General features: G+C 55.6%; 1 protein-coding gene across 3 annotated transcripts; it reads right to left on the bottom strand.

Annotated features, from left to right (window-relative positions):
- Positions 1 to 2,180: 2,180 nt before the first annotated feature.
- Positions 2,181 to 16,262, bottom strand: C6H15orf39 (chromosome 6 C15orf39 homolog). Of its 3 annotated transcripts, XM_053595991.1 has the most exons (4): positions 16,158 to 16,262; positions 9,867 to 9,965; positions 3,818 to 6,610; positions 2,181 to 2,613 (listed from the first exon to the last, which is right to left on the bottom strand). In XM_053595991.1, exons 3-4 carry the CDS (start codon positions 6,558 to 6,560, stop codon positions 2,246 to 2,248), a joined length of 3,111 nt encoding a protein of 1,036 aa, XP_053451966.1. In that variant the 5' UTR covers positions 6,561 to 6,610; positions 9,867 to 9,965; positions 16,158 to 16,262; the 3' UTR covers positions 2,181 to 2,245. The 3 variants fall into 3 exon arrangements, with proteins under 3 accessions (XP_053451966.1, XP_053451965.1, XP_053451967.1); XM_053595990.1 differs by lacking the exon at positions 16,158 to 16,262 and having other exon boundaries at positions 9,867 to 10,056; XM_053595992.1 differs by lacking the exon at positions 16,158 to 16,262 and having other exon boundaries at positions 2,478 to 2,613; positions 3,758 to 6,610; positions 9,867 to 10,057.
- Positions 16,263 to 18,057: the final 1,795 nt, after the last annotated feature.

The following is an 18,057-nucleotide window of genomic DNA, read 5'->3' as shown; positions in this document are numbered from 1 at the left end:
TCTCACTTTGTCACCCTTGGTAGTGTGCTGTGATATGATAGCTCAGAGCAACCTCTAACTCTTGGGCTCAGGTGATTTTCTTGCCTCAGCCTCCCTAGTAACTGGGACTACAGGCACCTGCCACAATGCCTGTACTGTTTTAAGAGGGGGGGTCTCTGGCTTAGACTGGTCTTGAACTCCTGAGCTCAGGCAATCTACCTGCATTGGCCTCCCTAAGTGCTGGGATTACAGGCATGAGCCACCATGAGGGTTGTTTTTTTTTTTTTTTTGAGGTAAGTCTCACTCTGTCGCCTCAGGGTGGAGTGCTGTGCCTTCACAGCTCACAGCAACCTCAAACTCTTGGGTTCAAGCAATCCTCTTGCCTCAGCCTCCGAACTAGGCGTATAGGTGCCTGCCATAACACCTCATTATTTCTAGAGATGGGGTCTCACTCTAGCTTAGGTTCGTCTTCAACTCCTGAGCTCAAGCAATCCATCCGCCTCAGCTTCCCAGAGTGTCAGGATTACAGGTGTGAGCCAGGGTGCCTGGCTATACACCCCATGTTGAGGTTTATTTGGAGCCAGACTTCTCAGCTCCTCATGTCCCTTTTAGGTCCTAGAGTTCTAGCTGCACCCAAGGATCTCCCAGTTCCAGCCCATCTCTACTCAGACCCTGTTTTGCATGTACCCTCACCAACTTGTCTTCAAGGTTCATTTCAGACATCACCTCTCTGATACCCAAGGAGACCTCTCCCAAGCATTCCCCACCCCCCGGTTGTCACTACAGTGTGTTCTATCTATCCCCTCCAAGCTGGTACAGGAGCGGCAGCTTAGCTGGCCCAGTGAACACCCACCAAGTTGTTGGGCAGACCTAATGAGCACTTGAGGACTGGGCGTTGGCCCATGCAGAGTGGGAAACCAGGCTCAGGAAGCCACCCCAGCTTCCCTGAGAACAAACCTCTGGTGTAATAGAGCCCAGCAAGGGTGGGGGTCTCTGGAGGGGTTGCTCAGTGTCCCACCAGCTAAGGTCACTGGGATGCATGGTTCCCAGCATATGGAATGGGTGACACTTCCCAGCAGGACTGTGAAGGGCACATTCTTGTTCCTGGGAGAGGGAAAAACACCAGCATCTGGTGACCAGCATTTCTCACTGGGCAGTAAGCTGCTGACCAATTACCAGGTCCCACAGGGCCAGAGCCAACCAGAACAATGGTGCTGGGGACCCTGAGCACCTTCCAGGCTGTGCGCAGGGATAGAGAAGGGCTAGTACAGTGGTGAAGAACTAAACCATCCTCCACAAACACACAGCCAGGCTCCTGTTCCAAAATCAACCCAGAAACTTTAATGGCCTGCCTCCAGGAACCATAAGCTCGTCACAAACCCTTAAAGCCAATGCCCTTTGTGCCAGCACCTGGCTCAGCTTAGCACTTCACAGGCAGGTGGCCCACAGCAGGCCTGCTGGGCTCCAGGAGTGCCATGTTCCCCAATCCTGATCTGTGACCTCCTAGGACTGAGCTGCCTCTCAAACTGCCTGCCCCATCCCTGAGTCCCTGCAACTGCTGCTTCCAGAAACAGCTTTCCCAGGACAGTGCCTGGGGTGGAGGAGGCAGCAGCTTAGGGAAGTCGACTTATGTCAACTCAGGCCAGGCTTAGAGCTTTCAAGGGTGGGAACAACAGGCCCAGAACAAGCATGCCAGCCCTAGGCCTGTCCCCACCAGTAGCAGGGACAGTGGGGACAGCAGGCTCCCTCAGGGAGCTCCAGGCTGGGGGGAGGGGGCAAGGGTGATTACAGGAAGTGTGAGTCATATACACTGTACAATGTACCACTCTAAGACAGCCAAGTCCTATGACATAAAGACTCTACAGGAAGGTTCTGCTGTCTCAGCCTATTCCAGGCCCTGTCCCACAGAGGAAGCAGAGACCAAAGTGAATGTGTGTATGTCAGGCATATCCCCACGACAGCCCTGTGAGGTAGGTTGCGTTGTCCTATTTTACAAATGGGGAATGAGGGCTCAACAGGGTGAAGTGTCTTGCCCACATCTGTCCGGCTTCAAAGCCAATGTGTTTTCTCTAGGGAAGAAACAGAAAGTACTCCCAGCTAATAAAAGATCCTCAAGCCAGCCTAGGTGGGCCTGGGGTAACAGCTGGGGACCCTCAAGGGAGATGCCATGGGCCTAGCATCCACTCCTGGCCCAGGACTGGACAGGCAGAAGCTGGGGAGTAGAGTGAGCCCCAGGCAGTTGCCTACATAGTACCAGCAACTAGAGTTACAGGTGGTGGCTCTGGCCACCCAGTAGCTGTGGGTGGGGCGAGGGCCGGTCTGGTCCTGAGGCCTTGTGGCCCCAAGTGGGCAATGCCAGGCCATTGAGCCAGGCAGTTTCCAGCAGGCTGCGGAATCGGGCCCTCAGGGTGGGGCCAGGTGGGCTGTCACGCCCAGCAGGGGCAGGTGAGCCACCATCAGACTCTCCCCCAGTGGTTGCCTCTGCTTTCTCCGGGCCAGGGGTTGATGGCTTTCTCCCTGGCTTCCTGACCTTGGGGGCTGGTGACTTCCGAGCCAGGACTGGGCTCTCTGGCTCATCTCTGACCATGGAGGGTTCTGAGGGGGACACAGCACCAGCCTCAGAGTCAAAGTCACCTGGAAAATGAACAAATAGTCAGGCTGCAGACCCCCACACCCTCAAGTCCCTTTAAAGCCATTTACAACAATCTAGTTCTGCTCTGCCCCAGGCCAGGATGGCACCAGTCAGGTCACAGATATCACAACTCTTCTCCATATATGCCCGCTGGCCAGACCATCCAAACCAAAAAGGCATTTCTCCCCAGGTGACACCAGAACTCTATCTGATGAGAGCACTGCTCAAGAGAGGCTCCTTGGGTACAAGGATGAGAGGGAGGGAACCCAGAAGGCCAGGAACCAATTTAGCCTGATCTAAAGCCCCAGTATTCAAGTGAGGAAACTGAGGCATAGAAAGAGAGGGCCCTGCCATATGTAAGAGAGCCATCACCTTTCTGCATATGACCTGCAGAGCGGAAGCAAGAGCCAGGCCCCCCGCCTAAAAAAGAGCCAGGACCCAACCCAGGCAGGGCCCCTCCCTGAATGGTGGAGGGTGGGGGTGGCAGAGGGAATGAGAGCATACCTCCCAGGAAGGAGAGTGGTGGGGAAGCACAGGAGCCCATGAGAAATGAGGGCAGAAGTAACTGTCTAGAAGGGTGGCCTCTAGGGTGGTACCTGTGGCTCAGTGGGTAGGGCGCTGGCCCCATATACTAAGGGTGGCGGGTTCAAACCCCACCTGGGCCGAACTGCAACAAAAAATAGCCGGGCATTATGGCAGGCGCCTGTAGTCCCAGCTACTCGGGAGGCTGAGGCAAGAGAATTGCCTAAGCCCAGGAGCTGGATGTTGCTATGAGCTGTGATGCCACAGCACTCTACAGAGGGAGATAAAGTGAGACTCTGTCTCTTAAGAAGGGTGGCCTCTAAAGATGGGGGAGAAAGTGGGACAGGGACACCAAAATCCTGCCAGTGGCAGGACCCTGTGCCCCAGTCCCTTCCTTACCAAGCGCCAAACTCTTGCAAGCTGAAGTCAGGGCAGGAAGGACAGATTGCAGGGAGGCTGAGAAAGAGTTGCCCCAGATCAGAGCAGCTGGCGGGTTCAGAAGCCTACAAAGAACACTATGAAGGTGGTCACTGGTGCCTCAAGGGTCAAATGGGGAGGGTCCCTAAAGCCCTGCTCTGGAAGTTCTTAGAACCACTCAGCTCTGGCTGTGACCCACTCACACACCTGTCACATTGCACTCGTGTCACACAGCTCTGGTGGCTACTGGGGCTGCCCCATGCTCACCCAGCTGGCGGCGTACACAATCGTGCCACTGCAGGCCCAGCAGGTCTGGGTAGATGTCAGGAAGTTGGCGCAGCGCCAGCAACTTCAGCATTCGCGAGGTGCAACCATGCAGAGCGCGTTCCCGCAGTGCCCGCTCCTCTGACAGCGTGGTAGGCCGCAGCTCCACACGATGTTCCTGCAGTACATGGTCTACGGAAGCAGGTGGCAGTCGTGGAAAGAGCCGCTCCTTCACCAGGTGGATGGGCACAAAGATGGCACCGGCTCGCACCACATGGGGGAAGGGACACTGCTGTGTATACACGAAGTTCTGTAGCTGGGACAGCAGCTTGCTTAGCAACCCCTGTACAGCCTGGCAGTCCTGCCATGCAGCCTTGCCCCAAGGCCCAGCCATCTCGAGCCACTCGCGCAGCTTCTCCGGTGGGGAGTGGGCCACTGAGCCTGAAATGGCATCGCACAGGGATGCATGCAGCCCTGTAAAGTGCTGCTCTGGGGAGTCTGCTGGGGTTGCTGTAGATGCTGGAGCAGGGCCTGCAGCTGAAGCTGGAGCAGGGACAGGAGCTGGAACAGGGGCAGGAGATGGAACTGGAGTGGGAGCCAGGGCTGGAGCTGGAGCAGGGGTGGGAGTAGGGGAGGCCATGGCTATGGCCGGAGGGCTGGGCAGTGCCAGGTTGAAGCAGGCCATAGGCAAGGGCTGACTGAAAATCTGCAGTCCAATAGGTACAGATGTGGGAGTGGGGGCAGGCTGCGCGGGTGCAGGGGCAGGAGCTGAGGTGGGTGTGGATGGGACGACAGCTGCAGGCAAGGGTGCTGGTCGGAGAATTTTGAACTTTCGAAACATGAAAGCCACAGAGCTATGGAAGTTGGTCCTTGGCATGGCTTCTGTGGTCACTGGCTCCCCAGGCAATGCTGGGGCTTTGGTGACTATCTTTTTCAGGCCTGGCAGATCTGACACTGGGTTCCCCACATCTGGCACATCCATGGCTTCAGTAGGCTTAGCATGTACCACAGGACTATGGACCTTGATGGGAGAAGCCTCTGCTATGGGCTTCTTCACACTCAAATCCAGGGCCACCTCCTCCTTACGTGAGCAGTGAGCTCCCGAGGGGCCCTCTTGGGCAGGCAGGGTCTCCCTGCAGCCTTTGTCATGGCTCTCATTGGTGGCTGGAGTGTCAGCTGTGGCCTCAGGTGCCTGCACATCCAGATAGTCACGGTAGGGGGCCAGGCTGAAGACATTGTCGATAATGGGCATTGGTGGAGAGCTGGGTGGTCTTGCACCCACCTTCTGTGGAAGAGACTGACGCTCCTGGGCACAAGTGGGAAGTGCCGGCGGGGTGCGGGGAACTGGACTATCCCGGATGACAATGGGTGCCCCGGGGTGCTCATTAAGCCGGGGCTGCAGCTGCTCTTTCCTGCAGCTAGGAAGCCACATCTTCTCCTCAGCTTCCCGCGCTGGCTTCTCTGAAGGCCTCACAGGCTCTGAGCACAGCTGGCTGGCTGGTAAAGGCTGGCACACACGCTGGAAGGCGCCAGGCTGTGGGACAGCCTGCAAGCTGTTCTGGGAAGGTGGCATCCCTCCAAGCCCTGGGGATGCTCCATAGAGAGAGAGGTCATCCCGGGCATAAGGAAAATTCAGAGTGTGGGGGGCAAAGTCCAGTGGGCACCGTGGAGCAAGAGGTGCCTCCAGCTTGAGGCCTGGTGAGGGTGCTGGGAGTGGAGCAGAGGGGTAGGAGTAAGTGTCCAGTCCCACAGGGGGCATGTAGGGTGTCTGGACTGCCTGCTGCCTCAGATAGGGGCTGCCAAGTTCCCCCGCCTGGTAACCAGCACCCTTGTGGGATCCCAGAGGCTGCAGTGGGAGCCCTGAGCTGTAAGTACCCGGCTTCTCTGGGTGCCGACAGGCTGGAGGACAAGGCAGTGCCTGTGGATGGTGGGGCAGTGGGTAGTGGGTGGGCATGACATCCTGGCAGGGTGGCCCTAGGGGCGGGGCTGGCTGGGTCCAAGGACTGGAGGATCCCTTGGACATGGCTTGCTTGGGGTCCCCTGAGTAAGGAACTGTGTACTTGGAGGCCAGGAAGCCTGTGCTGTGGATGGTCCGATACTTCTCCAGGAATGCTTGGCATGGAGAGAAGCTCATTGAGGAGTCTTTGCTGGACCCTTCAGCTGGCACCCCACGCAAGAAGGTGCCATCCAGGGACTGGCCCTTGCCAGCAGGTGGGGCCAAAGAACAGGGTGCGTCAGCTGAGGGCAACAGGGGCCCAGCAACCAGTGTCCAATCAACATCCAGTGGTCTCTTTGCTGCCCCTTCTCCCAAGCAAGTTGAGAGCCCATAACACAGAGGGTTTCTGTAGACAGGTTTGGGTGCTGCCAGTGGTGGGCCTGGGTAGGAATGAGCCTGGGGACTGAAGGGCGGGAGCTCAACAGGGCTGGAATCCTGTATCTTCTCAGGGCCTTCTGTGGGTGGGCGGTAGAGCAGGCAGTTGGTCAGCAGGTTGTCGGCCCTAAGTGGAGGTCCTGCCATGCTGGTGGGGTACAACGGTGGGTATGGGGTCCAAGATGCCATCCGCTCAGACCCTGCTTTGGGCATGCCCCCCATGGGACAGGAGAAGTAGGCCCCCTTGTAGCTGCAGGAGTCCTGGCTTCCAGCAGGGGGAAGCAGGCTGTGCCCAGACCCTGTATCTGCCTCCAGGCGGGGCAACTTGCCATACATTACAGGCCCCAGGGTCCCCAGTGGCCGCTTCTCTGCCATTGCTGCGAAGGCTTGAAGCCTTCCCAGGCCCGTGCTACTCAATTGCTGACCTGGGAGACAAGGAGAAAGACAGAGTTGTCAGAAACAGGCTATATGCAGTGAGCTGCTCTCACCGGCTCACTGCCACACATAAGAACCTGGCACTTACCGATGCCAGTTAAGACTATGAATGCATGAGCCATAAAATGCAGAGGCTTCCAAATCTGATTTATTAAGCTGCAGAACCCTTCTTTCATGAATTCTTCTACACATATCCCCACCCCATTCCAATAGCCCCTTCTGTTTTATTTCCCCCATACAACTCTCAAGACCCCTTCTCCTGGGTGGTTCCTGTAGCTCAAGGAGTAGGGTGCTGGCCCCATATGCCAGGGGCAGGTTCAAACCCAGCCCCAGCCAAAAACTGCAACAACAACAAAAAGACACCTTCTCCTTGGGGATTCAGACTTCATGTGGCACAGGCTGAGGTTCGCCTGGCTTGGCTTACCCTGCTGCCCTTCCATATACAGAGGAGACCCAGCCATCCCAGTCACCAAATGAAAGAGACAAGATGAAAAGCAGGCCTTCTGCCTCTCTCTCATGCAGGCTTCTATCTTAAAGATGCCATAATGATCTTTGCAGATGCCCACTGCAGCCAAGACTTGGAATCGGGTATTGACTATAAATTCACAGATTTCTGGCAGGCTTATAAAAAAAAATGGCAGAGGCATACCTCAAACTCAGGTTCCTAGGCCCAGAGCCAACGGCTAAGCTACTAGGGTTGGCTCTGAAAGACAGTGATAGGTACAAGCCACGCCCCTCTCGCCCAGCCACCCTCTCTCAGCAGAAAGGTCAAGGCTGTCCAGAAGATGGTGCTGTGGTGCCAGAGGGAAGGTCCCAGTGCTCATCCTCAATTTCCCTAATTATCAAGCTGCAGGCGGCTATTCCAAGGCACGTGGGGCAAGACAGCACCAGGGGTAGGGCATGTGTGTGAGAAAGTCCAGGGAAGGAGGCAATGCGAGTTGGCAACTACTCCCATTGTGCTAATCGAAAAACTAAGTGCCAAGAAAGACTAAGATGCTAAGATAAGACAGGAAGGATGGGAGGACCAGAGAAGTTAAGTATGGGTTTCCCTAGCACAGCAGGCACCCTATGACCCACTAGGGACTCTATCTGAAGCCTGTCTTCTGGGGCCATACTGACCTGTCTCTACCTCCCCCACCCAACACTCTGCTTCCTAAAACTCCCAGTGGTTTAGAAAGGATCATTCAGTTCAGTTTTGCTATGATTAGGCCATGAGCCAAGTGTCACAGGTTTCTGGTCCCTTCTGGCTGGTGGCTGATGAGAGCCACAGATTCAAACTAGTACATTTTGGGCACAGGAAAGGTGAGGATAGCACAGGAACAAACGCTCACTCCCACCATGGCCTGACGCACCAAGGAAGCCAGACAGAACTCTCAGAGAGAAAGTTGGCTCACCTCCCAGACAGAATCCGACACCTCAGGTCAGCCTAGAGAAGACAGGAGGGGCCATCAGGACACAGGTGACAGTACCAATAGCAGTGTCCTATGACAGGGACCTGTATTCTGGTGGAAAGGCCCCATTTTGCTCTACAGCAATGTTGTAAGAATTGCACGGTTTTAGGGGTTCTGACCCTTGCCCTGGGAAGCTCTGGGTTAACTAAGTGCTGGCTCTGGTTTCACCTCCCCTACATGCTCTCCTTGGGGTCTGCTCCAAGCCCCAGGAGTCCTTCTTTCTGAGCTCAGCCCAAGGATTGCCCTTTGCCCGGGAGACTTCTGGGGACTGCCCTTGGGATCCAACTTATAGACACAAAGCCTCCTGGGACCCTTAGAAGTCTCTGGGGACAGGGATGGGGCTCCAGGGAGCCAACAGAGAACTCTGAGAGGTGTGTGGGGGTGACCTTATCTCCTGCCAATAGAAGATGGAGAGCACAGTATACACACCCTCAGGCGATTCCCCTCCCCTATTCAAACCTAACCAAAATGTAGGTGCCTCTTTCTCTGACCCACATACTGAGAAGGCAGGCAAGCACTTGGAGAGGGCAGAGCCCCAGGGAGCAGGTTCACATCATCCTTGTGGTAGTTCTGTTGGCCTTATCAGCTGAACTCCAAAACCGGCCAGGGTCCAGAAGACGCCCCAACCTGTGCACTAACCCTGCACAGCAAGAGAAACAACTCCACGGCCCAATTCCCACTTTCACTTCTTTGGGCACTCTGGATGGACTTTAGGAGAGACCAGGAAGAAGAGTGTGCATACAGCCCAGTTGTGGCCAGCATCTGGACTATCCTGGAGGGCTGGACCTGAACGCTGGTGTCCTAATACCCCTAACTGAGGCTCAGAGCTCTCCAGACACTACAACCCCAACCTGGGGCAGCCCACAGTCTCCAGTGGAGGGGGAAGAGTGGTGGGATCAGCCTCCACCCGTTTTCCTCTACCAGCCCAGCCTGTTAACTCTGGTGCCTGTGTCTCACAGCCGACCTCGCTTTGGGGCTGCCAGGCGCCGGACCCTGCGGGCTTCCGGGTGTCCCCGAGCCCCTCCCGGCCGCGCTGGGGCGCACGTGCACCCCAGCAGGCTGACACACAGGCCGCCGCCACGCATGCAAACCCATGCCTGCACGTACGTGCAAGGCTCACATCTGCACACATACCAGCTCAGAACTGTGATCCCCCCTCGCTCGGGCCCCGGGCAGTTGGGTGCACACAGCAGGCCGGCGCACCCACACACGAACGGACGGACGCCTGCAGACTGGCGGGAGGTCTTGGGGCAGGGGCGGCCTGGCTTGCAGAGTCCCGGCAGCCACCGCCTCTGGGCGATCCCGCCAGCCTGGGCTGAGGCCAGAGGATGAGTCAAGTGATGGCGAGGAAACCGCAGGGCCGTCCCGTCCCAGCAGGGCGCGTCCAGGGCCCCGGGGGCCTCAGTGCCCGCTCTCCCCCAGACCCAACCCCCGGTTGCCACATCGCCGCTCTGGCAATCCACGTGAGCCGGGCCCCACGCGAGGCCCGAGGGCTCAGTCTGAACAGGCTCCAGAGCAGGCGCGCGGGCCATGCCAGAGCCCCAAAGCCTACCAGGCCCAGGGAGCCTCGAAGTCCGGGGCCAGTCAAAAGCAACCGGGCGACCCCTGCCCTGCAGCCCGCCCTCCGGGGGCCCGGGGCTGCCAGAAGCCGCAGCACCTTGGCCCAGGCCCGGCGCCCTCCATCCCAGGGCCAGCCAGCAGGGGCGCCCTGGGGCAGAGCCACCCGCCCCTGCCCCACGCGCCGCCCGCAAACTCGGCCCAAGTTTCCGCGCCCGCCCAGCGGACGAGCTCCTACCTGCAAGGCTCCAGGCTTCCTGCTGCCGCTAGCCGGGGCCGCAGCCGCGACCGCATCCTCCAATGCCGCCCAGGCCGCGGGTCCTTGTCTAGCCGGACCCTGCGCGGGAAGTTGCGGTGAGAAGCGAGCCCAGAGCCACCCTCCTCGCTGCCGTTCGCGCCGCCGCCGGGCGCCGTCTGCGGTCCCGGGCGGGGCGGGCTGGGGGCGGAGCGGGGGCGGGGCGGCCCGCGGGGTGGGGGCAGAGCCCGGACGCGCCTCTGGGAGCCTGCCCTCCCCTGGGCCTGGGGGTGAGAGGGCCTAGGTGGGGCTGGCTCTCCCGGCACCCGGCCGCGGGCGCCGTGCTCTCTCTGTACCCGCCGCCTCCGCGAGCCAGTAATCGGCGGGCCAGTCACGCGTCCTTGTTCAGTCACTCCGTTAGAACATTCATCCACTGCCACTTTCTACCTATGTGACCTCGTGCCTGCCACTTGACCTCGCTAAGCTTCAGTTTCCTTATTTGTAAATTGGAATTGTCTTCCTCTCAGTGGTGGTGTAGTAAAGCATTGAGGTTGTTACTAAAATACCTGGCACACAGTAGATGCCGCGACTTCCCTGTCCCGCACTAGTTCTTTTAGGGGGCTGTTGTATTAAGGGGCTGGAGAAGGGCTCGTTATTTTTTCTCCTGGTTTTGGTGTAGTCGGCGAGGGCAAATTTCAGAGAGATGTATCCCAACCTGTGTTAGGGCATGGCAGCTGTCTGAGGAAACGATAATACTCCCACCCCTGTAGCTGGCCAAATATGAGGGTGCTGGGGGAGGGGTTGCTAAGTGGCCTCACTAGGTACCTGAACGTTTGCTGTAGTCTCCCCCACGAAGACAGGCCTGAGCACGTGCAGCCTGGGAGATGATGGGGGTGGGGCGTTCCCTGCCAAGATGGTATGTTGCAAAGAGGGGCTGGAAGGGTGGAAGGGCTGCCCCTGTTTGCTCTGTTTCTCTGGGTCACCTAACTGTGGATAAGGGCCCCTCGGAGCTACTACTTTATCTGAAGGAATCTAGTCCCTTAAAGTTCCTGAGCTGCCTGAGGAATGGGGACAGGTGTGTGCAGTGGGGGATGGAAAGACAGGTGGACATGCCAAAGGTCAGAGTAAGTTCATGGGACAAAACCACCCAGGCCACCTCCTCAAATCCCAAAGGTCAGGGCTGCCTGAGTCAGAGCAGCACAGGCCTGAGGCTGCATGTCCCAAGAGTCATGGAGCAGCTGGAGCTTTAGAGGAGGGCTGCAAGTAGGAAGAGGAAGAGGAAGTGAGGTCCCCTGAGGAGTGGGGAAGAGTGTGGCTCCAATTAGAGCTGGAAGAATCTTAGAAATGGAGTCTGGAAAGATTTGGGGAGGAGAGACTCAGAGAGTGTTAGGGCCTTCCCAGGGTCACACAGCAGGCTAGGTCTTTGGACCTCCTGACGCCTATGCTGGGGATCTTCCTGACCTTAATGCCAGGAAAATACATTTGTGTGCTGACAGCTAAAATACCTGGCTCACACCAGGCCTCGTTCTTTAACCCCAGCCTATAGTCCTGTGGGCCACAGGCTGTTCTTCCCCACTTTTGCTACCCTACTTTCCCCTCTCCATTCTCCAGGATAGCACCATTCCCCCATCCCTGCCCTGTGGGTGGGGAAGAGAAGGAGGAGGGCCATGTTTTTAGCTCTTGGGGTCTAGGATTCTCATTGTGTACTCAGGTGTGCCTGGTGGTCTTTCCACTATCTCTGAGCCAGAGTGGGACCAACTCAGGCCAGGATAAGCCTGATGAGACCCTAGGGGCCAGTTAAGATTCTACAGTGCCCCCCAGTTGCCTGTTGATTCAGAAACATATGGCAAGCCCCATTAATCAGTATTTTGTCCATTCCTATTGGCATCACTTAAAGGTCTGGACCACCAAAGAAAGGACATAGTGTGTGTGGGGGAATGGACTTGGGAGCTACTTTGTAACTTTCTGAGCCTCAAATTTCCTCCTTGCACAATGGGAGCAGTGGGAGGCTGGCTTATTGTCTGTGGTGTCCAGCAACATGAGTACAGCAAATTGCTGAAAAGCTGTAGACAGCTCTAGTGTTGGTGGACTGTGAGCTCCTCAAGGCTCTGATTGTGCCCTTTCCCTCTGTACCAGAAGGGTCAGATCCATATAAGGGGACTGTCTTGGGAGCCCCTGCATGTTTTATTAGCAATGGGGTCTTGAGAGAAGTTGTACCCCCAACTGGAATGATTAGTGTGAATAAAAGCAGAGAAGGGAATAGTGTGTCCTTACGTGGGCTTTGTGGATGGAGTTAACAAAGAAAAACATAGTGTAGGAAAGGAGGTTTCTCTCTACTCCCACCCCCATCATCACAGGGTCTGCACAGGCTCCACAAACACTTCTCCTCCACCCCACCCCAGATGTGGATTGCTTCTTCTGGCTCCCTGGGACAGCCAGGTAAAAGGTCAGCTGTCTAAACCTGAGCTCGTTATGTTAAGGTTATTAATAACAATGTCACTCCCTCTAATGAGGCCACACCTGCTATTTACAAATCTCCTTCCTTCCTCAGAGGAGCTCCCTCACCCCAGAGGAGGGAGAAGTGGAAATGGCAGCTACTCCACAGGCAGAAAAACAGAGATGTGTGGCACCTTTCCCTAAGACACACAGCAATGCTGCCCTCCATATTTTCAGACTCAACTAAAGACACTGACTCCTCCCGGAAGGCTCCCCAAACTGCTGCTACTGCACTCCCTACTTTCTCTTCCCTCCTTCCCACTAGAAGAGGACTCTCAGTGGCTGGGCAGGGCAAGGAGCTTCTACTTGGAGCCTGACCCTGTATCAGCCACTTAATATAAGTTCTCATTTACTATTTCTTTTTTTTTTTTTTTAATGAGGCTTTTTTTTTTTTTTGAGACAGCCTCAAGCTGTCACCCTGGGTAGAGTGCCATGGCATCACAGCTCCAACCTCCAACTCCTGGGCTTAACAGATTCTCTTGCCTCAGCCTCCCAAGCAGCTGGGACTACAGGTGCCCGCCACAACACCCAGCTATTTTTTGGTTGCAGCTGTCATTGTTGTTTGGCCGGCCCAGGCTAGATTCGAACCCCCCAGCTCAGATGTATGTGACTGGCGCTGAGCCCTCATTTACTTCTTACAATCACATGAGGTAGGAGTTTGAAAAATAACCAAACATAGGCAAGCCTGTTAACCAGTTTGCTCATCTGTCAAATGTGCAGGTTACTGACTTGACAGCTTATAGTTGGCCCTCAACCAGTAGTAGTTCTAGAGAAGGAAAGATGAAGCCATTTGTCCCCATAGCTAAGAAATGGAGATGCTGAAATTTTCCCCTCAGCACTGTGTGACCCCAGGCCCTTCTGAGAGGGCTCAGACACAATTGGCAGTCAAGAACCCTCTGCCATCTAAGCAAGCAGAGATGGAAGCTGGGCTGTCAGTGGCCATTAGCCTCAGTTGAGAGCATCTTAGGGCATCTGGGCTGGATAGGCCCTGGGGGTGGGGGCAGGGTCATGGGATCTGATTGGGGTGAGGTGAGCCACTTTCCAAAAGTGTGCTGCCACACCAGAGCTTCCCTCTGCAGGGGAGGCCAGGAGGCAGTGGCCTGCTTCTCTGCCAGGGTGAGTGGGCTGTGGGGAGCCTTCCAGACTGAAGGAGCCCCACCCACCCCACCACAGAGAAAAGCAGAATCTCAGAGGGGAACCCTGAAGACTGGGAAAGGGGTGTTGGCCTTCACAGACACCTCTGAAGGTCTGAGCGGCTAGAGAAAAGCCCATCCACAAAAATGTGGGGGCCCCTTGGTGGCGCCTGTAGCTCAGTGTGTAGGGCGCCAGCCACATGCACTGGAGCTGGTGAGTTCAAACCCAGCCTGCACCTGCTAAACAATAATGACTACTACAACAACAAAAACATAGCTAGGCGTTGTGGCAGGTGCCTGTAGTCCCAGCTACTTGGGAGGCTGAGGCAAGAGAATTGCTTAAGCCCAAGAGTTTGAGTTTGCTGTCAGTTGTGATGACATGGCACTCTACCAAAGGCAACATAGTGAGACTGTCTCCACACACACACAAAAGTAGGGCCCCCTGCAGGGGAGGGGTCACTGTCTAATTAACAACCAGGGTGGACTGATCTTCCTTCTCTCCTTTCCATCCTTCCTTCCACCAAATACTGAGGATACCCTGGCTTTATGCTGGCATGGAGGGTACAACAATGGATGGGCCCAGGTGCTGTCTCCCAGCGCAGTGCGAAGGACAGACTTAAAACAGACCATGCACTACAGTACAGTGGGTGCTTGTGTCCAGGCAGGGCTGCCACAGCAGGAGAGAGGCCTCAGGGATAGGGTGCTAGGCCTTGAGTTGGGGGAGGAAGAAACATGATGTCCCTCATCATGGCTGTCCCAGAGTGCAGCCACTGGAGTCTTGGTGCTGAAGACAGTGGGAAATATTCCCTCCCCACCTCCAAAGGGGTCTTTTTAATGTCTATATCTGTCGCTCCCAGCTTGGAGTCTCTGGTGCCTCCTCACTACCCTAGGTTCCAAATCCCCACTCTGTCTTCTGCATGTCTCTGGGTTGTCCCTCCCCAACCAGCCAAAGTCCCTTGTAAGATACCTTCACACTTTGAAATATGCTCTTCCTCCACCCTGGCTGCTTGCCTGGCTTTCTTTGCTAATTCCTATTAGTCTTTAAGACTTGGCTCAGGTCAGGCATGGTAGCTCACGCCTGTAATCCTAGCACTTGTGAGGCCAAGGTAGGTGGATTGCCTAAGCTCACAGGTTCAAGACCAGCCTGAGCCAGAGACGAGACCTCGTCTCTAAAAATAGCCAGGCGTGGGCAGCCTCTGTGGCTCAGTGGGTAGGGCGCTGGCCCCATATACTGAGGATGGTGGGTTCAAACCCAGCCCCGGCCAAACTGCAACAAAAAAATAGCCAGGCCTGTAGTCCCAGATACTTGGGAGGCTGAGGCGAGAGAATCACCTAAGCCCAGGAGTTGGAGGTTACTGTGAGCTGTGATGCCATGGCACTCTACCGAGTTGATAAAGTGAAACTGTCTCTAAAAAAAAATAGCCAGGCATTGTGGCAGGCACCTGTAGTCCCAGCTACTCGGGAGGCTGAGGCAAGAGAATCCCTTGAGCCCAAGAGTTAGAGGTTGGGCTTTGTTTGGAGCACTCTACTGAGGGTGACAAAGTGAGACTGTCTCAAAAAAAAAAAAAAAAAGACTTGGTTCAGGCCCCCTCTTCCAGGAAGCCTTTCCTGAGCTCCAGGCTGGATTTGCCCATCTCTCCTGAGGCCCTGTAGCATTCTTGAATTCACCTCCATCCTAACCTCAGTTCCATGTGCTAAAATTGCTTGGTTACAAGCCTGGCTTCCCTCCTAGACTGGAGAAGTACCTCCTCCAGGGCAGGGCTTGCAGCTGCCCTCTGGCTGGGAATCTAATGCCCAGCATAGGACTGAGTCTGGCTGTGGTATGAACTAAAGATTTAATAGTGAAGGAGGACTCTGCATATCTGAAAGGGAAGAAAAGCAGAAAACCCTACCCAGGCCCAGAGATGAAAGCCTGATGCCCCAAACTCCTCTGAAGCCTCTTCACCCCCCACCCCAGCTTCTTAGGACCTGTAATACCAGGCTTCAGATCAACAATAGCTGCACCCAGACCCTGATTCAACATAGGACAGCTGAGGCTCAGAGAGGGGCAGCTACATAGTCAGGATCTCAGGCAGGTGGGTCTAGAATCCTTCAGGCCTGTCAGAGGTACCAGACTACCTCCTTGTTCTGACACTGACCTTCCCTCCCCATCTTCCCTCCTCAGACCCAGATGGAAAAACACCTGGCTGAGCTCCACCTGCCTGCCTCATGCTGCCTGTAGCTCCCTCCTTGGAGGCCCTGAGCCTGAGGGTGAGGGGGAGAAAAGGAGACCCCTGTGAAGTGGGAGAGGCTGATGTATTTCCCCCTCAGAGTTGCAGGAGTGGCTGGCCCTCCCCAGAGCCTGGCCTCCTGGCAGCCTCCCTGATCACCTCCTTCCCTTTCCTTGTCCAGGGCCTCTCTCTGGGAACCTCCTCCCCCAACCTCAGTACCCTGGGCAGAGCCTTCCCAGCTGTTTCCAGGACAGTGGTTTGGGCTTGGGCAAGCAATACCCATAACCCTGACTCCAGCTCAGTGCCTGTCCCTGGCTTGGGCTGGGCCTTAGTCCTCCACTGGGAATCAGCTTCCCCCCAGCTCCCCAGTTCAAAGGTTTTAGGGGCCTGCCAACCTGCTCCTCCTTCCCCCACCATGCCCCCTCCCCCAGTGCTGGGGCACCCTTCCCTCCTACCGTGGGGGCAGGCCAGGTGGACCATCATCAAAGCCTTCCTAAGGCCGGCTGGGACAGCAGGGTCTGGCCAGGTGGTTGGCTGCTGCCCCCTCATTAGTGGCCCGCTGGGGTTTCCGTCACTTAGGGCTGGTTACCAGGCAACCGCGTCCAGGGAGGGCTTGGCTCTGGCTCAGGGCTGGCACAACAGCAGTGGCTGAGACAGAGGAGAGCAGCCCAGCAGGGTGGGGGGCTGGGGTCATGGTCAGGAGGGCTCTTGCTCCCAGGAGGGGTAGGGGTGATGCTTCAGAAACTGTCCTCATCTCAACTTAGACTCATAAGCCCACCCCACAAAAGGGGTTTCAGGTCCTCGATACAAACAGCCACACTCAGCCTTTCTTCAAGCTTCCAGGAAGTCAAAGGGAGGCTGTGTGGGAGCAGACAGGGGCATTTTGGGGGTTAGGGGTGTGGCCTTGTGTCCTGAAGTGGGAGACACAAGGAATCAGATTCCCAGTGTTTAGGGCTCAGACTTTGGATCTAAATCCTACTCTGCCTCTTAATGGTTGTATGATCTCGGACAGGTTGACGGCCTTGTTTCTAGAATGAGATGCTAGTCTGTCTCTTAGGGCAGCGCACAGTATATGAGAGCAGTGGAGCCCCTCGTAGAACCTGTTCATGTACCCCCCAAGCCAGGCTGTACATTCAGCCCCAAGCTTCCCACATTGCAGGGGACAGGATTGCAGATGCCAACAGCCCACACATGGCCACCTGCCATGGCCAGGTAACCTAGGAATGTGTCACCTTCATTTTCAAGAATAGCCCTGCCTCCCACCCCAGCTCCTTGCTCCCCCATCCCTGCTGACTTGTTTTAATTTAGCAAACACTCATATACCCTTTACCTTGTACCAGGCACTGTTTGAAATACTTTACAAATATTAACTCATTTAATTTATTTAATCCATTGAATGGATAAAGTCACTTAATCCATTTATTTTATTAATCCATTTATTGGATTAAATGAGGTAATGCTGAGGTGGATGCAGGGAACTGCCTGGGACAGAGGCCCAGCTATACCCTCCTTCCCGTACAGGCAGCTTTGGCTGAGCTGCTGGTTTGGCTGTCAGTCCTGCCTCCTGCCTCAAAGCCAGCCTGGGCTGGCAGAGCCACCGGCAGGTCAGAGTTTCAGGAAGAGCAGTGAAGGCTAATTAAAACTTCAGCTCAGGGGGGCCCAGTTGGGGCAGGGATTGCCTCAGTCAGCTTCCTTGGGGGAATGCCCTAATTGGACCCCTGGGCCCTAGTAATGATGCAAACTCACCAGGCAGATGATAACAGGTAGGGAGGGGGGGAAAAGGGGGAAAGAAGCAAGCTGGCAAAAATAATAATAATAATAACAACCCCCTCCCATGGTGAGGGGTAATGACTTTGGAGTTCCCAGACTGTTACTTAGGAGCTGTGTGACTTTGGATGTATTGCTTGGCTTCTCTGAGCTTTGGTCCAGCGCTGGAGGGTTGCTGTGAGGAGACCTGCACAGGGAGTACCTAACACCACACCTGGCTCAGAAATGGGTACTCATAAAATTGAAGCAATTATCATAGTCATTAAGCCACTACTGTTATCAAAATCTTTTCCTGGCTTAGCACGTATAGCTCAGCGGCTAGGGTGCCAGCCACATACACGGGAGCTGGTGGGTTCGAATCCAGCCCAGGCCCCCCAAACAACAATGAGAACTAGAACCAAAAAATAGCCAGGCTTTGTAGAGGGCACCTGTAGTCCCAGCTACTTGGGAGGCTGAGCCAAGAGAATCACTTAAGCCCAAGAGTTGGAGGTTGCTATGAGCTGTGATGCCACAGCACTCTACCCAGGGCGACAGCTTGAGACTGTCTCAAAAAAAAAAAAAAATCTTTTCCTATCTGTAATTTCATTT

The sequence above is a fragment of the Nycticebus coucang genome, chromosome 6, assembly GCF_027406575.1.
Source record: "Nycticebus coucang isolate mNycCou1 chromosome 6, mNycCou1.pri, whole genome shotgun sequence".
NCBI classification, from domain to species: Eukaryota; Metazoa; Chordata; class Mammalia; order Primates; family Lorisidae; genus Nycticebus; species Nycticebus coucang.
Note: the sequence above shows the minus strand (reverse complement) of the source record. Positions and strands in the feature narration are given on the sequence as shown.